The sequence below is a fragment of the Hydra viridissima genome, unplaced genomic scaffold (assembly GCF_058129835.1).
Source record: "Hydra viridissima isolate aposymbiotic clone 2 unplaced genomic scaffold, HvirCarnegie_v1 scaffold_8, whole genome shotgun sequence".
Lineage (NCBI taxonomy): Eukaryota > Metazoa > Cnidaria > Hydrozoa > Anthoathecata > Hydridae > Hydra > Hydra viridissima.
In genome coordinates, this window is record NW_028324307.1 from 15,881,966 (window position 1) to 15,909,656 (window position 27,691).

Consider the following 27,691-nt stretch of genomic DNA (forward strand, 5'->3'; position numbering starts at 1 on the left):
ATTTCCCAGTTTGTAGCGAACTGAAATATACGTTCAATAAGCATATTTTCCCATCTTTTTTTTTTTTGTTATTTTTTTGAAAAAGGGCTTTTGCTAGAGAGCTAACTTCATATGCATGCAAAATTTAAAATAGAGAGTGGTTTCTTATTTTTCGCACAATGAAATGGTCATCACTTGATGTAATACTTTGAGAAAAACGAATTTTTTAAAACAAAATCTAAGTAAAATTACTTTATGAATAAGCAAAATTCATGAGCATTTGAAGAAAATAATGATAATAGCAAATAATTAAAAAATAAAATAACAAAACTCGTGAGCAAAAGTTATTTCAAAATAAACCGATAAACATTTTAAAAGCTCAAAGAAAAAAGAAAACAATTTCGTAAGGTCCGTATTAATGTAAATAGCGCCAAAATTTCACTAAAATATATAATCCATTAAATTAGTAATAATTATTCGTAAATATGTTAAAGCTTGTATAATAATAATAAAAAAAGCAAAAAAAAGCAGAAAACAAAAAGTTAGCGTAAAATCGACGGAAGCTCGCAAAGAATGTCTTCAGTAATTGTAAGTACAGTATCATCTATTTTATAGTGTGTCTCCTAAAGACCCATACACCCTATTTTGTAGTGTCCTGTTTTGTAGTTTACAAAGCTTCTGTCAGTTTTTTTAAAATATATCAGCACCTTCAACAGTTTGTCTAATTTCTATATCAGTCAGCTGTTTATTAAAAGGTTAAATTTAGATGATTTCCCTGGCTTATGTATAATACTGTTTTAACATACCTCTTTACTATTGTTGAAATTTTTAAAGATTAAAGTATTTCTTGAAAGTAGCATTTCTAAAAGTAGATGTTCTGTTTAGCCATGTTATTATTATTAAAAATGATCATGTTACTATCTATACTTTTGGAAATAATTAACTTTTAGTATAGTAGTGCTTTTTAGCAAGATTATTACTAAAATCAAAATTCCTGTATGTTCAAGAAAGAAAAAGTAAATTTCAAAAAAATTTTTATATTTTGAACGCAAAATATTTCAGTATTATACAAAATGATATTAAGTAATCTAAGCATTATTATGCAAAATCTGGACCTTATCTCTGATTATGAAGCTAAATCTCTGAAAATTCCATCACTTAAAGCTAATGGGCCAAGAGCTTTTTTGCTTTTTTTTATTATCTTTTTTTTAAAAAAAAAAGACTTTTGGTTTCTTTAGGGTCAATTTGATCTCAAGCTTTCCAGATTCTATCTTTCAAATCTTCTTTCTTTATAAATGACCTTTCTGTGATCTTATGGTCTGAATTTGTCTGTAAATGCTTAATAGAATTTAAGTCTGTTAACTATGTTGAGCATTCTATTACTTCTACAGCATTTTCATGAACCTTTTTTGTGTTTCCTTTGCTGTATACATGGGATCATTGTCTTTCTGGAAGATAAAATTGTTGTCTAATTTGAATTTTTCTGGTCAAAAATTTAAGGTTCTTTTTGTGGATATCTGTTTACATTTCACTATTCATGATGTTATCAATAAAAGTTATTTTCTAATTCCTTGCCATGATATAACACCCCAAACCATAATGTTTCCAACACCAAATTTAACAGTTCCTCTTATAATGCTTAATCTATTTATCTCATTATCATTTTTAACAAACTTTTTGAGCTCCATCAGATGATCTCAGGTTATATTTTGAATTATTGCTTCATAACAATTTCTTCCAGGAGTCTAATGACATATTGGCATACTTTTTACCAAATGTCAGTCTTTGTTTTATATGTTTTTGAATCAAAAAAGGTTTCTTGCCAACTAGTCAACCTTGAAATCCTCTTCAATCTTGAAATGATCTTCTTTACTTGTTCTGCTAACTTTCTTGCAGGTTCGAATAGTTTTTCTTCAATTGCAAAGTATGTATGTATGTATGTATGTATGTATGTATGTATGTATGTATGTATGTATGTATGTATGTATGTATGTATGTATGTATGTATGTATGTATGTATGTATGTATGTTGAGCAACAAGCAATGTTTTGGATTCTAAAATAATGAAACCAGCTGATAATATTCAATTTAAAACAAAATTGCATGATATAAAACAGTAAGACAACTGAATAATAGTTTCTAAAGAATCAATGTTAGGTGATCATCTAGCTGGTGCAAAACAACATTAGATAAACTTTTGTTTCTAATTTAATTGTAGAGTTTAGCTAGTTTAAAAATAATGCAGTTTAAACATTCAAAATGGATTATTTACATACAGTATTTCTTTTTTTTTTTTTTTTTTTTTTTTGACTGATTAAATTTACAGATTTTATGAAATCAAATCCTTTTTAAAATTTCAAGATTTTGAGTACCACTTTGAATTGGGTGCCTAAATTTATTCTAGAAAAATACTACATTGAGTTCTTCAAGTTTTAATAAAATAAAAAAGTCTAAAAATTTTTTCTAAGTTGATATAGATTTACTGAAATATGACTTTTCTCTTATAATTTAGTTTTTGATAAGCAATAATATTATTTATTACAGGAAGATCCCATTCTTGAGCGTACATTCAAAGGTCATAAAGATGCTATTACAAGTGTTGACTTCAATGGTAATATTAAACAGCTAGGTATGTTCCTTATCTTTCTGAAACATATGTAAGCTTTCAAAAAATTTTTTTTTTCCATCCCAATTTCTGTTGTAGCTGTTATTATGTTTATTATTACATTATTGTTGATTATGAAGAATTATTATGGAGCGTCATCACCTCATTTTTTGTGTTTCTAAATGTTTTCAAGAGTCAAACACAAATTACTTCAATGGCGCATAATTCAATAAGCAACTAAAAATGATAGCTGCATTCTTTTCTTTTTTCTCTCTAATATTATTATTTTTCTAAAATCTTTACAGTGTTTAGAAATTATTTTAATCTATACAGATATCAATGACATTTTAGAATGTGTTCTATCTATTAAACTATTTATACTACAAATCTAAATATAAGTTTTGATATTGGTCACTTATTAGTAATGAGAAACTTCTCAAACAAATTTTGCTCTTTGTTTTCAAATAAATTCCATAGCCTCTAGTGACAGTTATAAGCTATGCAATTAATCAAAAAGCTATAAAGTTGCACTATTTTTAGTGAGTAGTTCAATGGATTCAACATTAATGATATTTCATTTCAAGCCACATATGAGAGCATACAGATTATCTGGTCATAAGGTAATTTTCTTTTCTTCATGGAAAAGGTAGTTTTAATGTTGGTGTGATTTTGTTTCTCTTTATTTATTTAATAGACTTTATAAACTTTTTTGTTTAGTTTTTTATTCTGTTTGTTCACAAATTTTAATTTAGGATGCTGTAACATCTGTTGTCTTTTCCCCTTCTGGTCACCTTATAGCATCTTCTTCTAGAGATAAAACTGTTCGACTATGGGTTCCTTCTGTGTAAGTTTAGCAAGCCATGTTTTTGTAGCATATTTCATTCATTTTATTGTTAATAATATGGATTTTCTAGTCCCATAATCTTTTTGCTAACACTGGAAAAAGTTAAAGAAAAAACTTTATTTAAATCAAAAATGAGAAAAAATTTTAAAATCAATTGGAAAGCTTTATGGAGTTTGTAGTTACAAAAGAGGATATAGTTATAGATATAGTTATAGATATAGTTTTTGATATGATTATAGATATGGTTTTTAAGATGGTTATAGATATGGTTGTAGATATGGTTTTACACATGGTTTTTGTTAAATTTCTCTGTTACTATTTTAACTACCTGCACTAGAAGCCTACTAGCAATTCTAGCAAAGAAATTTTATATAGTAGAGGGACTGAGTTTGAATGACCTTTTATAAAATGTTAAATAAGAGTAATACAAAAATCACTTATTTTTGAAAGAACAATTTTTGAAATAACAATTTTTCTTATTTGGAATTTTGACTGATTTAAAAATTAGTTAAAGAGTTTTTTTTCAGTAAAGGTGAAAGCACTGTATTCAAAGCACATACATCAACAGTTCGAAGTGTAGATTTCTCAAAAGATGGGCAGTCTATGGTTACAGCATCTGATGATAAGACTGTAAAGGTTAGATTTTTTTTTTTTTTTAATTTTGAAGCTTTTAATTTTCCTTGAAATGAATTTAATCAAAGATTGCAATTATGCATTTCAATTTTTAATATCTTTTACATTAGCAAATAAATAATTTGTCCGATCTGTAATTATTGTTTACTTTTTATCGTAAACCATTATGCTGTAAATGACTATTTTATTGAGTTTGAAGGAGTTCTGTGGGTGTGAATTTGCATACAAATATTATATTGCTTATAAATATGATATTGTACTCTTAGCCATTATAAGATATGTATATATTTGGTTGAAATGTTTTCTAAAATTGACTTTTTTTATATGAAATAAAAATATTACTCGAGAGTATATTTTTTGTTCTTAAAACAAAAAAATTTTTGCTCTTGAAACAAAAAAAAAAAAATTGTAGTGGTGAAGTCTTGAAGTTAATAAAAAGTATTCCTAATTTCTAACCAACTAACACGCAATCAATAATCGTATAAAAAAATGTCAAAAAAAAACAAACAAAAAAACATGGCGAAACAAAAAAAAAAAAGAGAAAAATAATAAAAATAAATTTACATGAGATAATATGTTTATAATTATATAACATCAAAAAAAAAAAGAAAAGAAATTGTATTTGGTTTAAAAACTAGAAATACAATTAAACAAGCCCAAAAAAATATCATGAAATGGAGCACTGATTTTAAAAATTGCATCTGTTTTTCACTATAAATTTAAGTTTTCCTGCTTCAGAATACCCATATTTCTTTTATTTATCATACCCATAACAGTTTTAAAACTTATAAATGTATAATTGATTTGTATTTAAGAATTGGAAAGGTTTATGTCTTTGCCTGGTATTTTTGATTTTGTAAAATCAAGAATACCAGGTGTTGAATTTTCATACTTAAGCCAGGAAAAGATAGATATATATATAATCAAAGCAAGCACCATATTTATCAATTGCTTTCATTTAGTATTTCATTAAGTCCAGTTGAATATGCACTTGAATATATCCAAAAGAAAATATTTTCTTTTCCTGATAGTTCAATAATAACATTCCTATCAGCAAATAATTCCTCACTAACCAATCTTATTTATTCCAACTGTAATGCTTTTTAAAAATGTAAATGTGAAATATACTTTTTGAAATCAGTTCACTGAATTTAAATAATAAAAAACAGTTCATGGAATTGTTACAAGTATTCTTTTTGTAGGTTTTGAAGATTTTAGATTTATAGAGTTTTTTTTATTGGTTTTTTAATTGTTATTGGTAATGACAAATAATGATTATTCATAAATAAATTGTTATAATTACCCTTCAACAACTATACTTCACTATTGTTTAGATTCTTTTCAGAATTTTAGAAGAGCTGTGCATTATGTGCTATTTTTTTACCAGTTGATTGTTATAAAAATGTTCTTTAAGGTTTTTTTTTATCCAAAAAACTGATTTAAACTGCAAGAATAATAACTCTACAAAAAGAGATTTAATTATTTTAGAATGTATTTTTGCTTTGGATTTACAGTTGTGGACTGTTCATCGTCAGCGCTTTTTGTTCTCATTGACAGGACATATGAATTGGGTTAGGTGTGCAAGGTATGCTTTAACTAAAAGAATTACAAATTTCAAGATATATATATTTTTTTAATGTAATCATGTGTTTCTAATAAAGCTTTTCTGCTGTCAGCCATTCATACTTTATTTCTAAAATTGAATCATTGTTAAACTCAGTTTTTCTAGTAAAAATATATTTTATTTATAAATATATATAAAATATGTTACTGGTTGTGCATATATTTATGTGCTTCAACAAATTTAGTTTAGATATTTTTTTTTGACTAAATGGATGTTGAAGGTTATGTTTAGGTGCACAGCACATTCAAAAAACAACACTGTATAGTCATATTCAATGTTGAAGACAATAGTTAATTAATTGCCCATAGTAATTTTCATCTTCTTTTTTTTCAAATGTAAGGCAAATAACAAATATGAAAATTGCACCCAATAAAGTAATGGGTATTTAACTAAAAGCTCTCATAAAAATTACAAAATATAGTTGCAATTATTTAACTACATTTTCATTAAGTTTTATTTCTTTAAGTTTTATTGATTGTAACCAAATGGCCTAGTGTACAATAACCTCATATCTTCAATTAAAAGAATTGTTTATAACCAGTGTGTAAAGGCAGTTTTCTATTCATAAATAATATTCTGAGTGAGAAAAAATGAAACAGAAAATGCTTAGATTGTTGGTAACTTATTTATTTTTCAATTAAGTAAAAGTTGTTCTAGTTGTGAAAGTTACCTTTAGTCAATCTGTATGAATTTAGTCAATCTGTATGACTTTAGTCAATCTGTATGTTATCTACGGATAACTTTTTTGTTTTAAGAAAAGTGAAACTTTCAAAAAATGAAAACACGTGAGAAAAAAAAACATGTGATGAAAATTGATAATGAAAAATTTAGAAAGTTTAGTTAAATGTTATTTATTTTTAGGTGTTTATAGGTTAGATACATTATTACTTTTGTAAAATTACATATTGTGTTCATTGTTAAAGTAAAGAAATATGAAGGAATTTTAAAAATGTCTCATTTTATACTTGTACCCTACTACATTCCAATACACTTCTATTCTAAAGACTTTTTAAAAAGAATTTAAATGTATAGGTTTTTATTCAAGTCAAGAAAACAAAACAAAAAAATAAGAAAGAAAACATTTATAAGAATTAATTTCATTTACTAACCATCATGCTTAGTAATGAATAAAGCCTTGGAGAAGTTTCTACACAAACATTATCCTCATGGATTTGTATAAAAACAAACTAAGTTAACAAATATACAAATAGAAATGCAAAAGTCTTAATCAATTGATCAATAAAAGTAGTCAGCTCTACAGCATTAAACTTTCCGCTTGTAATATTTTAGGAGAAATTATAACAACTTTCAGGCATGAAAAAAAAAACATTAAGTAAAATATGATAGCAACAATGATAAAAAAAAAATTAATTTCATATTGATTAATATTTAATACTCACTGTAAAAAACTTTTATAGATTTTCACCAGATGGGAGATTGATAGTTTCAGCTGGTGATGATAAAGCAATAAAGTTATGGGACCGAAGTTCTAAACAATGTTCACACACATTCTATGAATATGGAGGGTTGGTTTCTGCACCTTGTATTTTTTTATACTACACATGGCTTATAGATTTAATTTTAATTGATCATAAAATAAGCGTTAGTGATTGGAATTTTTTTTTATTGCTAATATTATTTTTAATAGGATTGTCAATCATGTTGAATTTCATCCAAGTGGTACTTGTATTGCTGCAGGTGGTGCAGACAATGCAGTCAAAGTATATAACTCTTTTTTGAAGTTGGGTTTTAATGCAAGTTGATGTATACTTTTTTTTAAAGAAGTTTTATCTGGTAATAAGAGAATGCTTATTTGTTTTTAGGTTTGGGACGTACGTATGAACAAGCTGTTGCAGCACTACCAAGGTAATAAAGTCAAATATTGTTGAATTGTTTTTGTCAAATTTTATGCTATTTCAATTAGAATGTTAGTGTAATGAACTGTTAATAGATAACTCTATAATTATGGTTTTAAAAAATATATTATGGTTTTTCCTGCATTTAGTTCATGTGGGTGCTGTCACTTCTCTGTCTTTTCATCCAAGTGGAAACTATTTAGTATCTGGATCTGCTGACTCCACTTTAAAGGTACCAAAATAATGGCATAAAAAGTAAGCAGAAAACTGCTGTAAAAACTTGATAGCATTTTTCTGTAACTATTTTAGTATTAATTTTCTGCTTTTATGCTATTTTTTGTATTTGTTTTGTCATGATTTCATGTAATTAGTTTTCATATTAAAAATACATTCATCATATTTTATTATGATTTAATGTATTTTTTGATTTTTAGCTCTATTCTAAGTTGAAACTTTAATTTGTTTAAACATTTTATTTAACATTCTGTAAGAGTTTTTATTTAATTTGTTTAAACATTTTATTTAACATTCTGTAAGAGTTTTTATTTAATTTGTTTAAACATTTTATTTAACATTCTGTAAGAGTTTTTATTTAATTTGTTTAAACATTTTATTTAACATTCTGTAAGAGTTTTTATTTAATTTGTTTAAACATTTTATTTGACATTCTGTAAGAGTTTTTATTTAATTTGTTTAAACATTTTATTTAACATTCTGTAAGAGTTTTTATTTAATTTTTAGATCTTAGATTTAATGGAGGGTCGCTTATTTTACACATTGCATGGCCATCAGGTCTCTTTTTATTCTTTTGATTTAGTTTTAACATGTTTATATGAATGAACCATAAATTATGAAACAAAAGTGCTTTAAAAGATTGTTAAGAAAAAGATAGCAAAGTTGTTCTGGAGTAAAATAAATATGAAATCAGCACTTGCAGATTGACACATTCATTTTATTTTCAGGTTCAAGCCCTACAATCTTCTGATAAAACTGTTAATTTATTGAGCTGCAGGATCTAGAAGAATATTAGAATTAAAACAAACATTTCTTATCTCTGTAATATAAATCTATAATATAATCTCTATAACAAAATCTTATCTCTATAGCTAATTATTTTAGATTAAAGTAACTCCTTCAAATTTTTCTCTTCATGAAGTTCAATCAGAAAGTGCATACAATAGTAGCCTTTACTTTATTTTCATTCATTTACTTAAGTAAGTGAATGAAAGTATTAATAGTATTGTTTATTCTAGGGAGCAGTGAATTCTGTGAAGTTTTCCAAAAATGGTGATTTATTTGCATCAGGTGGTGTGGATGAACAAGTAAAAAGATAAAAAATATTGCAATTTTTTATTTTATTTTTAATATCGTTTGTTACGCAACAAATCTTTAAATTTATTTAGATTTTGGTTTGGAAAACAAACTTTGATTCAATTGAATATGGTGATGGTGAGATATAGTTTCCTATTTAAAAGAAAAAATTATAATATTTGTTTCATAAGAGTTTTTTGGATGTTTAACTATGTGTAAGTTTACACAAAATTTTAAAATGTTTCAGTTTTACAAGCGCATAGACAAAAAAGCAAATCACCTCACTGCCATACACATGACCAGCCACCACGAGTACATGACCTGCCACCACGAGTGCAAACAAAACAGGTTGTTATTTTTTAATCATTATAAAAAAAAGAGAACAATATTGTAAATCATGAAATATGTTTCAAATTTCATAACGCTGTACTCTTCAAGTAATGGTGGCCTTTTTTAAGTTTTTGCGTGTTTAATGCACTTAGTTGTACCTTTCATAAGATTGCAAAAAAGAAAAGGCTCTGGTACATTAAAAATTTCTGCTTTAAACTAACACTTGTACTGCTAGAAGAAAGATTAAATAATTTTTAAAATCTAAGTATCTGTACAACAGTAAAAAACACACTTCAGAAATTTTGCTATATTTCCTCTGCTTTTTAATGAATATATACACACTATAAAGTTTACTTGTTTTGATAAAGATAATTATCAATATTCTCATTTGCATCTAATTTTAATTTATCAAAACCTTTTTCAGTATCATCATCATCATCATCATCATCATCATCATCATCATCATCATCATCATCATCATCATCATCATCATCATCATCATCATCATCATCATCATCATCATCATCATCATCATCATCATCATCATCATCATCATCATCATCATCATCATCATCATCATCATCATCATCATCATCATCATCATCATCATCATCATCATCATCATCATCATCATCATCATCATCATCATCATCATCATCATCATCATCATCATCATCATCATCATCATCATCATCATCATCATCATCATCATCATCATCATCATCATCATCATCATCATCATCATCATTGAAAAAATAAAAAACATGCAGTTTAATAAACATAACAAAAAAGCTTAACAAATTTGATTTAATCTCTTCAATCATCATTCGCCTCTACCAACAGACACTGACAGCATCATATTTGCCCTCAATTTGCCATCTTCTATTATAATCTTTAACTGTTTCAATTATTTTCTGCTAGTGTTTACAATGATTTCAAACTTTACTTCTTTTGCAAACTTTATTCTATTTTCTCCAAATTGTTCAGTATACTAATAAATAGTCCATATTTATGACCTTTCACAAAGAGGACAAAGTGGCAAATTAGGATGTGATATGTACTTTCCAGGTTCAGAATAACATTTCTAATAGTTCTGCTGGTTTCTGCAAGAACTTTTCTGGAGAACTTTGGAGAACTTTGATCAGAAGGGATTTTTCTATAGTTATATATAGTTTTTTCTGTATGCATTTTCTTCCATAGTATTCCAAGTGTAACCTGTTCAACCTGAAGAGAACTAAAAGCAAAAGCTAACAAAATTCAAAAAACTCAATAAGTTTATTACAATTGTGTGGCAACCCTAAAACAACCCTTGTAAATCAGGTTGGAGATAAATTGGTAGAAGTCTCTTGATTTTTCTTAACTTTTTGTTTCCTTTGAATAGATATACTAAAGATCTTTTTGGTCCAATCAGCAAGTTTTATTTTGAGCATTTTTTCATATGCTAAAATATACTTTTTACATCTCTCTGTGCAGTTAAAATTGGGAAAAATATTATGCAAATAGGAACTAAACTTTCTTGACATCAAATCTTTGCTATCCTTTAGCGTGAAGATAATTTAGAAAACAACACACAAATCTTCTATTTGTGTACTGTTTTCTGGTTATACGTTTCATGATATTCTCAAGTGTTGTTTTGCATAATATCCTCAAGTGTTACTTACAGGTAGAAGAAACTGGTTAACGTAATATTTCTGCCTGCATCAACAATCTTTAAACAAGATATTTTTTCAAATTCAAAAATAGTACTAATAATTTTTCCGGACTTTCATGTATTTTTAAATTTCCGTTTTTATTATAGTTTTAAAATGTTAGTGGTCATTAGGTTTTTTCTAACCTGAATAATTTAAAAATACATCATTTGGAAGAAAGTTTTTTTTCTAAAGTTGTTTTGTTGCTTGATGGTAAAAAAAACAGCAACTTTTGTTATTTTGTTAATTTTGATTGCTAAATTTCTTTATGATAAAAAACTATTTTTATTACTTCGGTCTTACTTTAGATTAACACCAATAATGAACCTCGTGACCTCGAGACGGCTCATCCTTCTATTATGGAAGTGGGCCCAGCCCTTTTCTCTATTCCCCAGGTATTAAATAGAGTTAATCCTTATAATTTTCAGGCCCATATTGTATTAATTTACTTTTTGTTGTAAGTTAACATATTTTTAGATTTGAATACGCTGATATTTATTAAAAAACGGAAAAAAGTTTTGTCGTTTATATAAACACAAGACCAAAAAACGCTACGTTTTTATTATTATTACTATGTTTTTGTTTATGTAATATACATCTAGTTTTATACTGACAAAATAAGAAATGTATTTTATTTTTGATAGATGTAAATGCAATCTATTCTAGATAATAGAATAGGCTGTATTTACATCTATTAAAAATCTATTGAATTTTGTATCTATTTGATTGCTCAGCCAAATGGACGAGATTATTCACAACTGATCAGCGGAGATGGAAACGATTCTCCAGAACCTTTTTCGGAGGCTCAGTCGTGTACAACCCCTTTAGAAAGAAGAGATATACCACCACAGCTATCAGAAACTTTAGAACATATTGTTGCGCAGTTAGACGTTATTACCCAGGTGACCCAAAGTTTATTAACTAGCTAAAGTATCAATCAATATTTATACATTTCATGTAAATAAAAATGTTACAAAAAACAAGTACAAATAGTGATTTACTAATAGTGCACAATGACCTAAATTTGACAAAAATTAAACAAAAACGCACAATGAAAATATATTAAATGATTAAAAATAAATTGTTCACATAATAAAAATAGAGTTTCTCAGAGGTTATATAGTGACACAGAAAATATGTATAGTAAAGATTATATAGTGACACAGAAAATATGTATAGTAAAGATTATATAGTGACACAGAAAATATGTATAGTAAAGATTATATAGTGACACAGAAAATATGTATAGTAAAGATTATATAGTGACACAGAAAATATGTATAGTAAAGATTATATAGTGACACAGAAAATATGTATAGTAAAGATTATATAGTGACACAGAAAATATGTATAGTAAAGATTATATAGTGACACAGAAAAATGTATAGTAAAGATTATATAGTGACACAGAAATTTACACACTATTTAAATATGTATAAAGAATTAATATAAAGAATTAATATAAAGAAGAAGCAAGAAAAAGTTATTAAAATAAAGTTTAAAATGTCAATAAAAAATCGTGGTTTGTTTTGATACTGTAATATGCTAATGATTAGATTAATTGTATAAGTTAATATTAGATAAAGTAGGTATTAGAGGATTAATGTTTTAGAGTTTTTACGTATTTTATTTTATCACTTCAACATCTCTGTGATAGTATTTTGCTTTAGACTGTTTCAATTCTGGAACAAAGGCTCACCATGTGCGAAAACAAACTTCGTGAATGCATAAGCAATCAGCAAAAAATTTCTCTTCAAATCGGTCCTAATTGACGTATTTTGTCAACATATTGCTTTTGCTCTAAATTAACTGAAAGTTGTAAAGTTTAATTCGTTTACAAAGACATGCTTAAAAGAAAATCTACTCTGAATTAAAACACCCAAGCTACTTATAAGTTAATAAATGCTTTTAGCTCCTCTTCGTTTTTTTCTCTTTGCGAATGTAAAATTATCGTGGTTGTGTCATTTTGTTGTGTTTCTTAAATTATTGTAAATAGGTAAAATATATTCCTATTAATAAACATGGTTTTTTTTTGACTGTGAATATTGTTGATGTGATTCTTTATACCTACTTGAAAATAGTAGTTATAAATATTAAAAGCAAAGATAGTCAGGGTCGACTTTGCACGACTGAATTCGAGTTTGTTAAAGTCAACTAAAGTACCCCTTTATAATTTAGTCGATTTTGGTAAAGTCTGATTTTTTCGAATTTGATCGATTTTAAAAATCAACTCAAGTCGAAGTACTTTCGAAATCGAACTGTAAAAATCGACCTCCATTTTAAACGATAATTAAAGTTGTGTCCAATTTCTGGCTTTTATTGTAAAATCGTACAACCTCGAAATCAATAATGTAAGTTTGACTAAAACCTTAAATTTTTAAAAAAGTGTGGTTTACTAGCTGGCAATCTTTGTAAAGTTGTACAAAATCGACTATTAAAGGTTCGACCAAACCGTATTAATAATTAACCATATAAAATTACCAAATTTTACCCATAAGTCATGTTATATTACCCATAAACTATCTTATACTACCCATACCAAATTAAAAAAACAAATTTATGCTAAAAGTCAATTTATCTTTGCTCCATCAAAGGCGAAATCTTAGTCAATGATATATATTAACTAGATGTCTAACTTCACAAAAATTCCGCAAGAAAAAGTGAAGCAAGTTTTTAAAGCTTTTAATGCCGGTAGTCTTTTTTTTTTAAACTGACAATACTTCATTTTGGTATTGCTTTTAATTAAAATCGCGTCATTTCAGGCTGGCAAAAAATTTGCTTCCTTGCGGAAGCGCGAGTTAGATATCTAGTAAATATATATATATATATATATATATATATATATATATATATATATATATATATATATATATATATATATATATATATCATTGGTCTTAGTTTCTAAGTCTAAAGTTTTGAAATCTCAGTCAAAATTTAAATCATAATTTGTTTTCTTCCTTAAACTTCCCAATTAGTTCAAATAGTTTTTCTGCTAATTTAGATGTATTTTTTGGACATTGAGTATATGGCGTAACATGCATTCTTTGTTTTCCATATTACAAACAATAAACTTATACAATTCATGATAATCAATTTTAATGGGTAAGAGAATTAATTTTATGTTTTGGTGGTAGGTACAAACACACACAGAATGGGTTTCTGATGAGTTTGGCAAAACACACCATTTATGTCTTACAACACAAAACTTGGAAAAACTTTACTTTAAAACACAAAACTTGGAAAAACCTTATTTTAAATGCGGATAAAGAACTTTAAATGAGAAAAATAACTCTTTTAAGCTTGATAAAAGCAATCACTTTTGCCTATGGACTTTCCAACTAATATTTACAAAATCCTTTTGACCAGGCTCTGGCGAAAGTTTTCACCATCTTCATAAACATTTTTCACTTAAGTATTTATTTGACCTGGCAGCATTTTACCTCTTTTAGTTTGTGGAACTGCAAGATGGCGAATATTAGGTATTTGTCGTATAATTTTGTGCTTTCAACTTCAGTTTAGAGCACTTTCGATTGATTTTGAGAAACACATTTTTTTATAATTCTTAATCAGCATAAAATTCTCTATCAGAATCAATCATAAAATTAGGAGGGAAGGGGGAGGAGGAGAGAAAGTTAAGTAGCGCCAAAAGTTTATAAAAATGCCAAAATAATATTGCCAAAATAAAGCTATAGTAAAATAAATATGTGCATTGAAAAACAGTGAAATAAATTGTGCCTTTTACGGGTATTTATAGTGCCGGTTTTAGCACTACCAGCGCCATGGGCGAGATTTCTACAGCGCCCCTAGCTCAATTTAACCCCATACAAAAAAAAAGGCAAAAAGTAAAGTAAAAACACTTAGTAATAACTAATTAAATAACCAATTAGTAATACAAATAACTATTAAATAAAAAAAAAAAACTAATAAAATTTAGCTTTTCTTACCTTTCTATCGGCAAACTCTTTTATGAGTTTTTATCAAAGTCAATTTTTTCAGTAACTTCATTTTCGATTGACAAAGTTGCTAAGTTTGTCAACTTAGATTGGGATACTGTTGATCTTTGAAAAATTCCTCTCCCCACTAGCAACCGTAACAGGTAGAGTCAATAATATTCGCAATGCTATCCAAGAGCTTTATCCATATATTTGGATAAAGCTCTTGTAAGTTGCAATCTTTAATAAAATTCAAAACAAAAACAGGAGTAACCACATTCTTATCATACAAAAAACTTTCAGACTTAGGAGTTCATCGCACAACATACTACCTTCAACATCTGACTTAGAGTCCGCAGTTAATTTCAATTGGAGATTACAACAAACTTTGACAAGGTCTTGTTTTTCCGGAATCTATTTTATATTGTACAAAAAAGACCATGATTCTGAATACTTATTTAACTGATCAAATCTTTCATTGAATGAAGTTAATCTAGATATTTTAGTTCTCAGTCCAAAAGATATTTTAGTTCTGAGTCTAAAAGACAGTTAAAAAATTCAACTTCAAATTTTTTTCTGGGGAAGTTATAGGCTCATCGCAGACAGTTTCTCTAGCTTAACGCTTAACACATCGAACTCTTGATGTGGCTTTAAACACAGGCTCAATTTCTAGTTCTCTAGCCAATTCCTTTGCCGTTAAAATGGCAGATTTGAATCCTGTATTTCTATATTCCTCCAAAAAGGTGCAGCATTTTTTCAACATTTCTGTGCATTGACCAAAATCCATCTCTGATGATTATAGAGATTTACTAACAACATTAACTTGAAAAAGTATGTCATACCAAACAACCAACGAAACTATGAAACTGAAATCTTTTAAATGTTCAGCTGAAGTAGAAGCCTCATGAGAGACTTGAATATCAGCTTTTTGATTTTCAATAGCCAAAGTAATTAAAGCATCATGGATTGCACTAATTTGATAACGGACTGCTTTAACAATACTTATTCTTGCTTCCCAACGTGTGTCACTTAGCTTTTTTACGGTATATATTCCCAAGTGATCGGTTAAAATTTTCCAACGATAAACAGAAGCTGAAAACAATGTAAACAACCTCTGAAGTACCCCAAATAAAGTGACTGATTTTACAGAAGACTTAGCGGCATCACATAGTACGAGATTGTAGCTATGAAAGGCACACAGTACATAAACAGCTTAGAGATTTATTTCCAAAATTCTCCTTTGAAACCCAATATTTTTTCCTTTCATGATCGCCCCGTTGTCATAACCCTGACCCCTACAATTGTTTAATTCCAGTCCGTATTTATTTAAAACATCTATAATAACTTTAGAGAGTCTTTCACCAGTTGACTCATTGACAGACAAAAATTTTATGAAATGTTCTTTCACTGATATTTTATCATCATTTGATGATAAATCAACAAATAGTATTGTCAGTGAAAGTTGCTCTAAATGAGTAATGTTCTGAGTACAGTCAGCTATAATGGAATAATATTTTGATTTCTTTGCGCGCGATACAATTTCTGACCTCACTTTTGTACCAATCAGCTCTATTAATTCATTTTGTATATCTTTTCCGCAGTAGTGGTCTGAAACATCACCCTTCGTAGCTAACCGAAAGTGTTCCTGCAACTGGATCAAATTTGGCTAAAAGTTGTACTAAGCCCAAGAACTTTCCATTATTAGGCGTATATAGTTTGTCGGAGGTACCTGTGAACGCCATATTGTTTTCAGCTAAATAAAGTGTATTATGCATCAATCTGGACAGAACATTATTCCATCTTTTTGTTTCTTTTCTAATCAAATGTTGCTCTTGGTAGTCTATTGTTTTCCCTGTTTTTAATCGTAGTTCAGTGTCGATCCATGAAAGAGAAAACTTCTTATAAGAAGTGCTATTCTCATGAATTTTTAACATTTCTGACAAGTGTTTCCAGTTGTTATATCCTTCAGATACTAAACTCGACGTTGATTTACTATCAAATAGCCGGCAACAAAAACAATAAACTCTATCCTTGGAGACGGAATATATTAACAAACGACGCTGAATTGTTTCGTTGTTTGCAAGTTTTTTTGTGAAATGACAATTAGAGAAATGCCGGCCAGTATCATTCTTTGGATAATTATCAATGTGAGTTTGTACTTGGCAGTTAGATATTATAGGATCAATAACTTTGCTATTTCGAATGAGTGGCCATATGGCTGGATCCGATATATTCATGAAATCAGTGCTAAAGTCATCTGGAATTTGTTTGCACATCGCCAACGGAGTTTGTTGCACATCGCCATCGCAAGTAGATATTTTAGTTCTGACGCTATTTTAGCAAGAGAATTTTTTAATAGCGCAATTGCAGCTCAACACTTATTGATTAATGACCCCTATTAGTGTTAAAAACTCAACACCGATCGGTTAATTACTAATTTAATGTTTTTTAGTTTAACTCGTAAAATTTATTTACATCTCTGTAGAGTTTTCTTGACGTTTTTTTTTTTTTTTTTTTATTATGGTTTATTTTTAACAAGTATAAATAAGTACTTACAACTATGTAACTTTTCTTTTCGTGCGTAGACAATAATAAAAGACAATAATAAATTTTTAAGTAAAATAATAGTACTTTTAAATAATTATAATGAGATCCAATCTCCACCAACATAATGATTTTGCGCTAAATTTCGCCCCTTTATTTTCGGCACCCTGGGCCATCGCCCAACCAGGCCCTACTCTAACGCCGCCACTGGGTTATCTTTACAATATTAGTTTATTTATAAATAAACTAATATTGTAAAGGTTTGAAATAAATAGATCAATACCTTTTTTGTAATTAGTCTTAAACTAGACATGGTTTACTGAAAAATTACTGTAAAAAACCCGGTTTGCATTTCAAAGTTTTTTACTAAATATAAGATCGAATAACTTCAAGTAATTATTTTCGATTTCTTCCTTCAAAAGTTTCTATAGCTATTAAATTCTGTAAACGTATGGTTAATGTAACTGTGTATACTTCAACGTTTCAGCGTTGCTATAGGGGTTGCTTAAGAGCGCGGAGAAAAAAAAATATGTTAAAAATCTCAAATTTCAAAGGCCCATAACTCTTGAAATAATGAAATTGGTTCCTAAATATTTTTGATTATTCCGAACAGCACTGTTAACTACATTAGTGTCAAAACTCAAGTATTTCTGAGATGATGGGTTATTTTGACTTGTTGTTTAGACATGGAATTACCCCTTAAGAATTAGGGAATCGAGAAAAAAAAAAACATCCAATTAAAAATAATGAACTATTCTATTTTTCGTAATTCTATCGTTTTTTGACTTTTTTGTGACATGAAAATCGGAGTGCCCTACTAAACAACTCTAGCAGTGTGATTTATGTCAGAGCTGAAAACCTTCCCAAAATGTTAATATCTTTGCTACTAACACTGTAAATGCAAGACATTTATGTTTTAAATGTAGATAGAGAAAGTTAATAGCAGAAACATCTTGGTGTATGTACCCAATTTGTTATTTTGTTCTAATTGTCTTGTTTTATTGGAAACTAAATTCGTTGAAAACTAAAGATTTGACTGAAGAATGAAGAATAGTCTCTATTATAAAGAGCAGTGCATATTTTTTGGAGCTTATTAGCAACATAATGTATAGTATTAGGTTGAAGGTTTTTGTTAGTTTGAAATCTTTTTGTTTTTAGCTGACAAAACGATGAAAAACTAATCAAAGCTGGTAAATATGCAAGATCCTTGGGAACAAATATGCAAAATGTAAAAAGTTCTAACAACTTTGTTAATATCTTTCCAAAAGTAAGGTAAATTTATGGATAGTTAAAACACAATATCTATCCAACACACCTCAGAGAGACCTTTTATCATTTTTTATTTTTGCACTTTTTTTAATAAAATATTTTGATTAAGGCTAGTTAACTAGAAAATTAACTAATACAATATAGATATAAGATATGAAATAATAGAGGACTATTGCGTATTAATTTTCTGTAACTATGTATGGGCTTTATTTTTTTTAAGACAAGCAAAAGACAGATTATGTTTGATAGAAAATGAATTTGATCAGATTGAAGGTAAATATTTTACAATAAGTTTATTTATCTTGAAAGATATTAACATTCTTGTTTCTTTATTATTTATTCACTTCTAGTTGAACGGCTGCCAGAAGATATCTTCAAGACACTGGCTGATAAATTGACATATCACTGGTACAGAGTTGCTCATTTTCTTTTGCTTAATCAAACAGAACTGGATCATTTAGAGGCCGACTTCTCAACAACATATGAACGAACATTTCAAATGTTAAAAAAATGGGCAAAAGCTAATCCTGATAAAATCTGGGGTGAGTTGAAGTACATCTTGGCACAAGTTGGGCGAATGGACTTAGTGATGGAATGTGAAAAAAGTATCTTTATAAATCTTATTTATTTTTAATTTAACTTAGATTAAACATGTTTTATATGAAATTCTTTAAGGTTTACTATCATTTAAGACTTTGAATACATTTTTCATAGCATATTAAACAATAAAATTCTGTGGTTTTTTACAAGTTAAAACTGTTCAATTTTTAGTAAGAATTCTATGCTTGCATTGATTTTTAAAAATATTAAATTTTCTGAGATTCTTCAGAAAATTGTCTTGATCTTTATCTTTGTCATTATTTAGTATGCTTATATACATGAATAATTTATTATGAAGTAAATAAACTTAACAATTTGCATTTTTAATGATGCTGTTATATGATAATCATTCATATTTTATTTATATAATCATAATAGTTCTTTAAAATATTATAAAAAGTTGTTGTTTATGTTGATATAAACCAGGGAGTTCATTTCTGAATTCAAATTCAAAGTTCATTTTGCAATAAAAGTATTTTTCATTTGTTCTAAAATGTTAAGAGCTTTATGCAACAGTCCTGTGAGAATTGATCTTTGGACAGTAACACCAAAAACTTTTACTTATGGTTTTACGTTTTGAGATTAACAGCTAAAGTTCTAAAGTTCTAAAGTTCTCCGCACCATCTTTCTTAGCATGGAAATGTTGAATTCCAATTCTAATTCTTTAACAAAGAGTAAATCAAATTTTTAAAATAAGTTTGTTTGCTACTTCAGGTCAATTAGGTACATGTTCTAATATATAAATTTTTTATATTAATAAACTAACTTAACATTTACATAAAATATAAAAAATGTCTATTCAATCCATTTTTAAATAAACAATTTACAACTGCATAGATATGTTGAATAAGATATGATTTTTTAAATCAACTGATCTATGTATAAAAATTATGTATATATTACCTAAATGTTTATCTTTTTGGATTTACCTCTAGAAATTATGCAAATGAGCAATTATGGCTTGCCCACAAGAGGTTTTATTCTTGTTTTAGAAAGTAAAAAAAAAACTCCTAAAAAAAGTTGTAGATGATGAGGTTTTTACAGGGAATGGGGAAAAATTTGCTCTGATACCCTCAAAAATTATTTTCTTACATGGATGTACATCAAATAATTTGTCCTTTTCATAATTGAGTCTTTTTTTTAGTCTTTCATAACATGCAGTTGAAATTTTTGAAGTAATCAGTTTTTCAACCTAAATGTACTAGATTTGACTAGTGCACCATCAGCCATAGCACCATAAAGTATGAACTTGAGAGATATTAATCAGAAATTTTAGCAACTTTAAAGAACTTGTCAGGTGATATACTGTTGGGGGTATAAAAGATCTTTGTTGGAAAGATCATGTTCCAATAGTAGTTACAGGCTTTAGTGTCTGCCGGTTGTTAAAGGTGAGCAAGATGGTTGATGGAACAGAAAAAATTTGGAATCACCAGCAGTTCTAAGACTGAAAGAGTCGAGTTTCCAAAAGCATTTTATTGAAATTTTCTGACACAACTAACTGAAACACTGTGATTTACATTAGGTCTATGCGAAGATTTATTGTAATTTGTATGTTGCCTATATATAATTGAGCAAGAGTTGGATTTAAAGCAAGCCTTAACCCCTCATATGCTCCAAAGATTCTGCTTTTTAAAGAAGTTTTCAGCAAAATTGGTCCATTTCAGATTGACAAAGTATAAAACAGGCTCAGAAATAGTTGAAAATTCTGATGCAGTGAAACAGGAAATACTAGTATTTGCTCCTGAGTCAGTGCAAGATCATTATGAATTCCTTGAGCTATCCATCATATTCCTAGGAGGTTCAACCAATACTGCAGGATCTGCACATGGAATCAATTTCATAATGCCATATGTTATACATCATTCAAGATGTAGATAATTTCTCACTTAAAGTCTGGATTTTTTGGTTACAATGTAAACTTGAAGTATTTCAAGAGAAAGTTCTCTATAAGATGTATGTTTTCACAGTTGTCATATATCTGAAAGTCTGGTTTACTGTTTTAATGGCTACTGGTACTCTTCTCAATGACCTTTAACTACTTCAGAATATCTACAGCTACAGGCAGTTTGTTAAAAGAAGTTGCAATAGCTACTTAGAAGAAGCTTAGACATCAGTTATGGTATCTGTCAAAATAATTAGTGATTCTTGCTTCTTTCAATCTGAATTTTTGATCTGATTTGTGTCATCCAAAACAAAATGAAAAACAATGAATGCACTATATAGTCCAAACAATTTGTTAAACCAGATTCTAAACAAATTATTTTGAAGCCAGCAAGTCCTTGCTACACAACTTAGAGGACTTTGTAAATTTAAACACTTGTGATTTTTTCAGCAGTCTCCATCTTAGTTCTCACTTGCACACAGACCACAAAACATGAGAAGGTAGAGATGATTTTAAGCAAAGAAAAAATATTAAGAACAAATTTCTGGTCACAAATGAGAATACTAATAGGTGTATCCCTTGTGCAGAAGTTCAAATAGAGAAAATTAACATTTTTGCCATGAAATTATCGTTTCCATATTTCATATTTTCTGAATTTTCTCAAAACACAGTTATTCTGAAACAGGAAAACTTAAGCTCATAGTGAAAACTTGATACATTTTTGGTTCTGAGGTCAATCCATATATATTTTTTTCTGTTGGTGTGTATAATTCTATTTCTAGTTTTTAAACAAAATATCAACTTTTTTGTTTATATCAATGTTTTATCTTTTTGTGGTTTCAAAAGTTTTTGCTTCGGTTGCCTTATACTTTTCCTGATTTGGTGTGTTATGTTTAACGATAACCATAGACAATTCTCTCATATTTGGTTTATTTCTCCTTTTTTTTTTAAAATTTTTTTATTGTCTGTTTATGGATTATAGGTCAACTTTTAAAAAAAAGCATTAAAGAGCGTTTAAGCTTTATATATTCCTCAAATAGCCTAATATACTGAGCAATTTCCTGGAAACAATCTTTACCTTTAGCACCTAGTGGGATATTTATATCCCACTAGCTCCTTTATATTTATATCTATATTTATATATTATAACTACATTTACATCTACTGTAACATTAAAAAGGCGTATAAGGCGTAGAGTGTGTCACGTGTTTAACGACCACTTCTATGTAATTTTAATGGATTGTGTTCATGTAACTTACATATACTAAGTAGTAAATAACAAATAATAAAATTTTTAGTAAAAATTTATTTAAAGTATATATGTAATTTGTTTGCTTTTAGTATTTGCCAATATCTCGTAATGAATATAAGATTAGTTTCAGAATCCACACTTGGTTTGTCGTGGTTGTCAATATTTTTCTGATCGTGGGATAAACTTATCACTGGCAAGCTTATAAACTTGTAAAAACTAATCAAATCACTCATTAATATTAAAACTCCCAAGTATTTCTTTCCGATTGAATTAATGTAATTCATTGTTTTGACAGTCTAATTTTCTATGATAGAAAACTTGAAGCAATTTTTTTTTGTGATATTATAAATGTATTCTAAGTATTTCCATGACAATATGACGTGCGCTTGGCTGGTGTTACTTAACGGCGAGTTGGATGCAAGTTCAGAAATACGATTTAAAGATTCTGTAAATATAAGATCAAGTAAAATAATTGTCGGACTTCTGAACAGTTTGAAAGAACACATTTTATAATACAAAGCAGTCATTCATAGTTTATGTAAAATTAAACTCACTATTTTGACCTGTCGTTAGTCCTGTAATTATTTACAGGATTTCGTAAATACAAACCTGTATATACAGACTAATTTACAGCGTTGTAGATAAAAACCTGTAAAAATTTAATGTTGTAAAATCTAAACATTTTATTTAACCTTCAGTAGTGAACAAAGTAACATTTAAAAGTAAAAAAACGTAAACAAAAGGTCAACAAAGTCATAAACAAAGGCATCAAATTAAAATATTCTTAGTAGTTTTCTGGATTTTTCATACTAGCAACGAACCCATTTTTTTTTTTTTTTTTGAATAAAATTAAAAATACAGAATAAGAAAAAAACAAAAAAAAAAACAGTTTTTATCTCTCGGTAAACTTCTTCCAAATATATTTTAAATTCAAGTATATTTTTTTCCTTACTCTTTTCTTTAGGTGAAATGAAATTCAAATCTCTAAATGCCGTCTTTTTTACGTTATAAATCTAAATTTTTTTACATATTTTTTCTCAACATTCTTTTTAGAATTAATACCAAGGTATGCCACTTTTGGAGTCCAGCGTCCATCAGTTGCATTCTTTGGACGAGAAAAGGAGTTAATCAAAATGCATGACTGTCTAATGAAGTTGCAGAAAAGTGGAAAATTGTTTTTAGTTTTAACAGGAATGTCAGGGATCGGAAAAACTCAGCTTGCTCGAAAATATGCATCGGTCTACCACAAATACTATGACAACATTGTATGGCTAAACTCAGCCTATGGTAAAATACGTGCATCCATGATAAATCTCTGCAACCAACTGGGATTGCTTATAGTAGATTCAAAGGGAGATACCTTTAGCATTGAGACAATAACCGCAAAAATTCACAACTACTACCGAATAGGAAACACGTTATACATTTTCGACAACGTTGATGACGAAAGCGTCAAAAAGTTTGAAACTTTCGTTTCGAAAATACCGAGCTCTTTCACTATGGTAACATCGCAATGCAGAGGTTGGACACATAACGCTTTAAAAATGGACGTAGAAAGTTTTTCTCCTGAGGAGGGAATAAACTTCATGAAGCAAAATATAAAAACAAACAACGAAGAAAAACTGAAAGAAATTGCCGTTGAGTTAAGTTATTTCCCTCTTTCTATTCATCAAGCAGTTATCTATATTAACAATATGCACGTCTCCCCACAAGAGTATTTAAAACTATATCAGTCTAATCCAATTGCCGTACTCGACGAGTTTCTGGAGTGTGAAGCAGAAATTAAGTCAGGAGTTGCAGCAATCAACATGGTTTTACACAAGCTACACATGAATGGCGAAATTTTGACCTTAAACGTTTTGAATTGTTTATCGTACTGTGATGGAAAAAGCATAACGCAAGAATTTCTTAAGCAAATCTGTACACATTGGGAAGAAATCGACGATACCCAGAAGAATCACGTGATCATAGTCATGATGAATTACTCTCTAATAAGTCGAGAGGAGAACGATAAAAGTTCAGAACGTCACACATTTTCCATACACGACATAACGCAGTTGGCATGTCAGACGTACCAAAAACAAACAAAAATGTTTCCGAAACATTTGAACGTCCTAATAGCCTTTATAAAACAGCAACTCTCTCTACAAAAACACCACAATCAGTTCGGTTACCATTGGTATAAACATTTGATATATTTATTTATGAAAAACGAAGAAATGATGTGTGAAGAATTTAGCGATTTTTCCAGCGAAATATGCGCGTTGCTAGAGACTAAAGGGCTTTTTCACGAGGCTGTGACTATCATGAAACAAATGGAAAAAAGACAATCTGAAATTCTCCGAAGCACTCAACCGTCGACTTTGACAATAATGAATAACAAAGCACTCTGCTTGGATCAGATGGGTAAATGTAAAGACGATGTTTTCTCTGAAATTGAAAAAGTTGAAACGGGAATTTTGGTAATTAATCATCCGTCAACTTTGACGATAAAGAATAACAGAGCACTATGCACAATGAATATAGGTAAATATAACGAAGCTTTTAAAATTTATTCTGAAATTGAGGAGACTCTAAATGAAGTCCTGGAAAGCAATCACCCGTCGCTTTTGATCATACAAAATAATAAAGCACTCTGCTTGCTTGAGATGGGTAAATATGAACAAGCCATTAAAATTTATTCTAAAGTTGAAAAAACTCAAACTGAAATTTTGGGGAGCAGTCATCCATTAACTTTGACGACAATTAACAATAAAGCAAGCTGCGTTATGGAACTAGGTAAGTATTATGAGGCCATCGAAATTTACTCTAAAGTTGAAAAAATTCAAACCGAGGTTCTGGGAAGCAATCACCCATCAACTTTGGAAATAAAGAATAATAGAGCAATCTGTTTAGATAAGATAGGTAAATATGATGAAGCTATTGAAATATACTCTGAAATTGAAAAAGTTAAAACTGAAAATTTGGGAAGTAAACACCCATCAACTTTATTAACAAAAAATAATAAAGCGCTCTGCACGATGAATATGGGTAAATATGATGAAGCTATTAAAATTTACTCTGAAGTTGAAAAAGTTCAAACTGAATTTCTGGGAAGCAATCATCCTGATACTTTGACGACAAAAATGAATACAGCTGGCTGCATTATGGGAATGGGTAAATATGACGAAGCTATTGAAATTTACTCAGAAGTTGATAAAATTGAAGCTGAAGATCTGGGGAACAATCACCCATCGACTTTAGCAACAAGGAATGCGAGAGGACTTTGCGTTATGAAAATGGGTAAATATGATGAATCTATTGAAATTTTCTCCGAAGTTGAAAAAATGAGAGCTGAAGTTCTTGGAAGCAATCACCCATCAACTTTAGTAACAAAAAACAATAAAGCTCTTTGTTTGACTGAGAAGGGTGATTATGATGAAGCTTTAACAATTTACACTGAGGTTGAAAAAATTCAAATTGAAATCTTGGGTAACATTCACCCGTTAGTTTTGACGACAAAGAATAATAGAGCAGTTTGTTTGGAAAAGATAGGTAGATATCATGAAGCTGTTGAAATTTACTCTGACCTTGAAAAAATTCAAACTCAAATTCTGGGAAGCAATCACCCGTCAATTTTGACGATAAAGAATAATAGAGCGGTCTGTATGGATCAGATGGGTAAATATGACGAAGCTATTGGAATTTACTCTGAAGTTGAAATAATTCTAACTGAGGTTCTGGGAAGTAAACACCCGTTGACATTGGTAATAAAAAATAATAAAGTTGCTTGTATGGATAAAAGAGGTAAATATTATAAAGGCTTTTACTCCGAGGTTGAAAAAGTCTGAAGTCCTGGGAGATTATCACTCGTCAACTTTGGTAATGACAAATGATAATGGGGTATGCAAGAAGCAAAAGAGTTACCAGTCGCCTGGTGTTATGTGGGAAGACTGTTTAATTCTCTGATTTAAAGTTAAAAATTTTTTCGAAACATCTTTTTAAGACTACCAAATATTTCAACTTGGTTTTAAGTTTGCTTTTACTTTTTTTATTTCAGGAAACTTGTCTGTAAGAAGAGTTTAAGATATTTTTCGGAAACTGGAAACGAGTGTGTGCGTGCTTATTTTTAAACAATAAAAATGTCCCTTTTGGATAACAAAATTGCTACATAAACTGTTTTCAAGTCCTGACAGCGTCAAATAAACTCTTGATAGACTTCAGAAATTTTTTGTTTGGCGTTGATTTAGAACTACTGGATAACGAGAATCCAATTGTATAGGTTTGGAAGAGCATAATGTGGGTTCCACTCACACAGCCAATTTTTTAGGGCTGATATCATTCAGTTTAAATGTAGAAAGGTTTTAAGCTACGTCTTAAAACCTTTTTGTTTCTTAAAATGAATGCTACTATTAAGGGGGGGGGGGGGGGGAGGGGGAAAGGGGTGCGATAGTACACTCCAAATGTGCTATCAGTTCCATGGTGAGGTCCTTTATCAGTGCTTCCTGAATCAAATTCAAGCAAATATTACTGATATGACAGGAGATAACAAAGATTATCGAGCTTTGATCAGAAGAAAACAAACTTGAAGTATTTTTAATTCTCTTCTGAAAAGAAGAGAATTAAAAATACTCAAGTTTGTTATAAATAACCTGGAAAGAGAATCATTTTTCAGATCATAAAACGAACATTTACATTAGAAATCATTCTTTACACTGGGAAATCATTCATTACATTAGAAATCATTCTTGGAATATATATATATATATATATATATATATATATATATATATATATATATATATATATATATATATATATATATATATATAAGATTAAGAACTGGTAAACTAAAATGTAAAAAAAAAAACACTTATAATTTGTTCTCCCAGTGTAAAGAATGATTTCTAATGTAGATGTTCGTCTTATAATCTGAAAAAATGGTCCTCTTTTGAGGTTATTTTTAATGTTAATATATGTATGTATGTATGTATGTATGTATGTATGTATGTATGTATGTATGTATGTATGTATGTATGTATGTATGTATGTATGTATGTATGTAGGTAGGTATGTACGTACGTACGTACGTACGTACGTACGTACGTATGTATCTATGTATTAAGATTAAGAGCTGATAAACTACTATGTAAAAGAAACTTAGGGTAAAAAACGCCTGTGACCTTCTCCCCCCCCCTTCCCACACACACACACACTGTGTAAAGTCACCTCGCATATTTATTCACCCCTAATCACGGTACTAGGATTACTGTAAATCGAGTTTTGTAATTCAGAGTAAATAAGATCTTCTCAAAATCATCCTCTGTTTATTGACCATCTTTCAACAACACAATCAATAT

At 28.7% G+C, this 27,691-nt stretch overlaps 2 protein-coding genes and 1 pseudogene across 7 annotated transcripts; 2 read left to right on the plus strand and 1 right to left on the minus strand.

Moving 5' to 3' along the window:
- The first annotated feature begins 360 nt into the window (after positions 1 to 360).
- LOC145195104 (POC1 centriolar protein homolog B-like) lies at positions 361 to 12,890 on the plus strand. 3 transcript variants are annotated; one of them, XM_090095704.1, is made up of 17 exons: positions 361 to 567; positions 2,524 to 2,608; positions 3,125 to 3,204; positions 3,337 to 3,428; positions 3,956 to 4,064; positions 5,576 to 5,646; positions 7,104 to 7,211; positions 7,334 to 7,406; positions 7,509 to 7,551; positions 7,691 to 7,773; positions 8,283 to 8,333; positions 8,795 to 8,863; positions 8,945 to 8,990; positions 9,100 to 9,200; positions 11,179 to 11,265; positions 11,605 to 11,772; positions 12,541 to 12,890. In XM_090095704.1, exons 1-17 carry the CDS (start codon positions 553 to 555, stop codon positions 12,640 to 12,642), a joined length of 1,383 nt encoding a protein of 460 aa, XP_089951830.1. In that variant the 5' UTR covers positions 361 to 552; the 3' UTR covers positions 12,643 to 12,890. The 3 variants fall into 3 exon arrangements, with proteins under 3 accessions (XP_089951830.1, XP_089951831.1, XP_089951832.1); XM_090095705.1 differs by lacking the exons at positions 361 to 567; positions 2,524 to 2,608; positions 3,125 to 3,204 and having other exon boundaries at positions 3,961 to 4,064; XM_090095706.1 differs by lacking the exons at positions 361 to 567; positions 2,524 to 2,608; positions 3,125 to 3,204; positions 3,337 to 3,428 and having other exon boundaries at positions 3,961 to 4,064; positions 5,550 to 5,646.
- A 2,531-nt stretch (positions 12,891 to 15,421) lies between these two features.
- Positions 15,422 to 17,081, minus strand: LOC149885337 (zinc finger MYM-type protein 1-like; annotated as a pseudogene).
- A 756-nt stretch (positions 17,082 to 17,837) lies between these two features.
- On the plus strand, positions 17,838 to 26,440 carry LOC145194798 (uncharacterized). Of its 4 annotated transcripts, none has more exons than XM_090095698.1 (5): positions 17,838 to 18,307; positions 18,508 to 18,621; positions 18,839 to 18,891; positions 18,969 to 19,223; positions 23,406 to 26,440. In XM_090095698.1, exons 2-5 carry the CDS (start codon positions 18,569 to 18,571, stop codon positions 26,180 to 26,182), a joined length of 3,138 nt encoding a protein of 1,045 aa, XP_089951824.1. In that variant the 5' UTR covers positions 17,838 to 18,307; positions 18,508 to 18,568; the 3' UTR covers positions 26,183 to 26,440. The 4 variants fall into 4 exon arrangements, with proteins under 4 accessions (XP_089951824.1, XP_089951825.1, XP_089951826.1 ...); XM_090095699.1 differs by having other exon boundaries at positions 18,508 to 18,577; XM_090095700.1 differs by lacking the exon at positions 17,838 to 18,307 and having other exon boundaries at positions 18,418 to 18,577.
- The last annotated feature ends 1,251 nt before the right edge of the window (positions 26,441 to 27,691 follow it).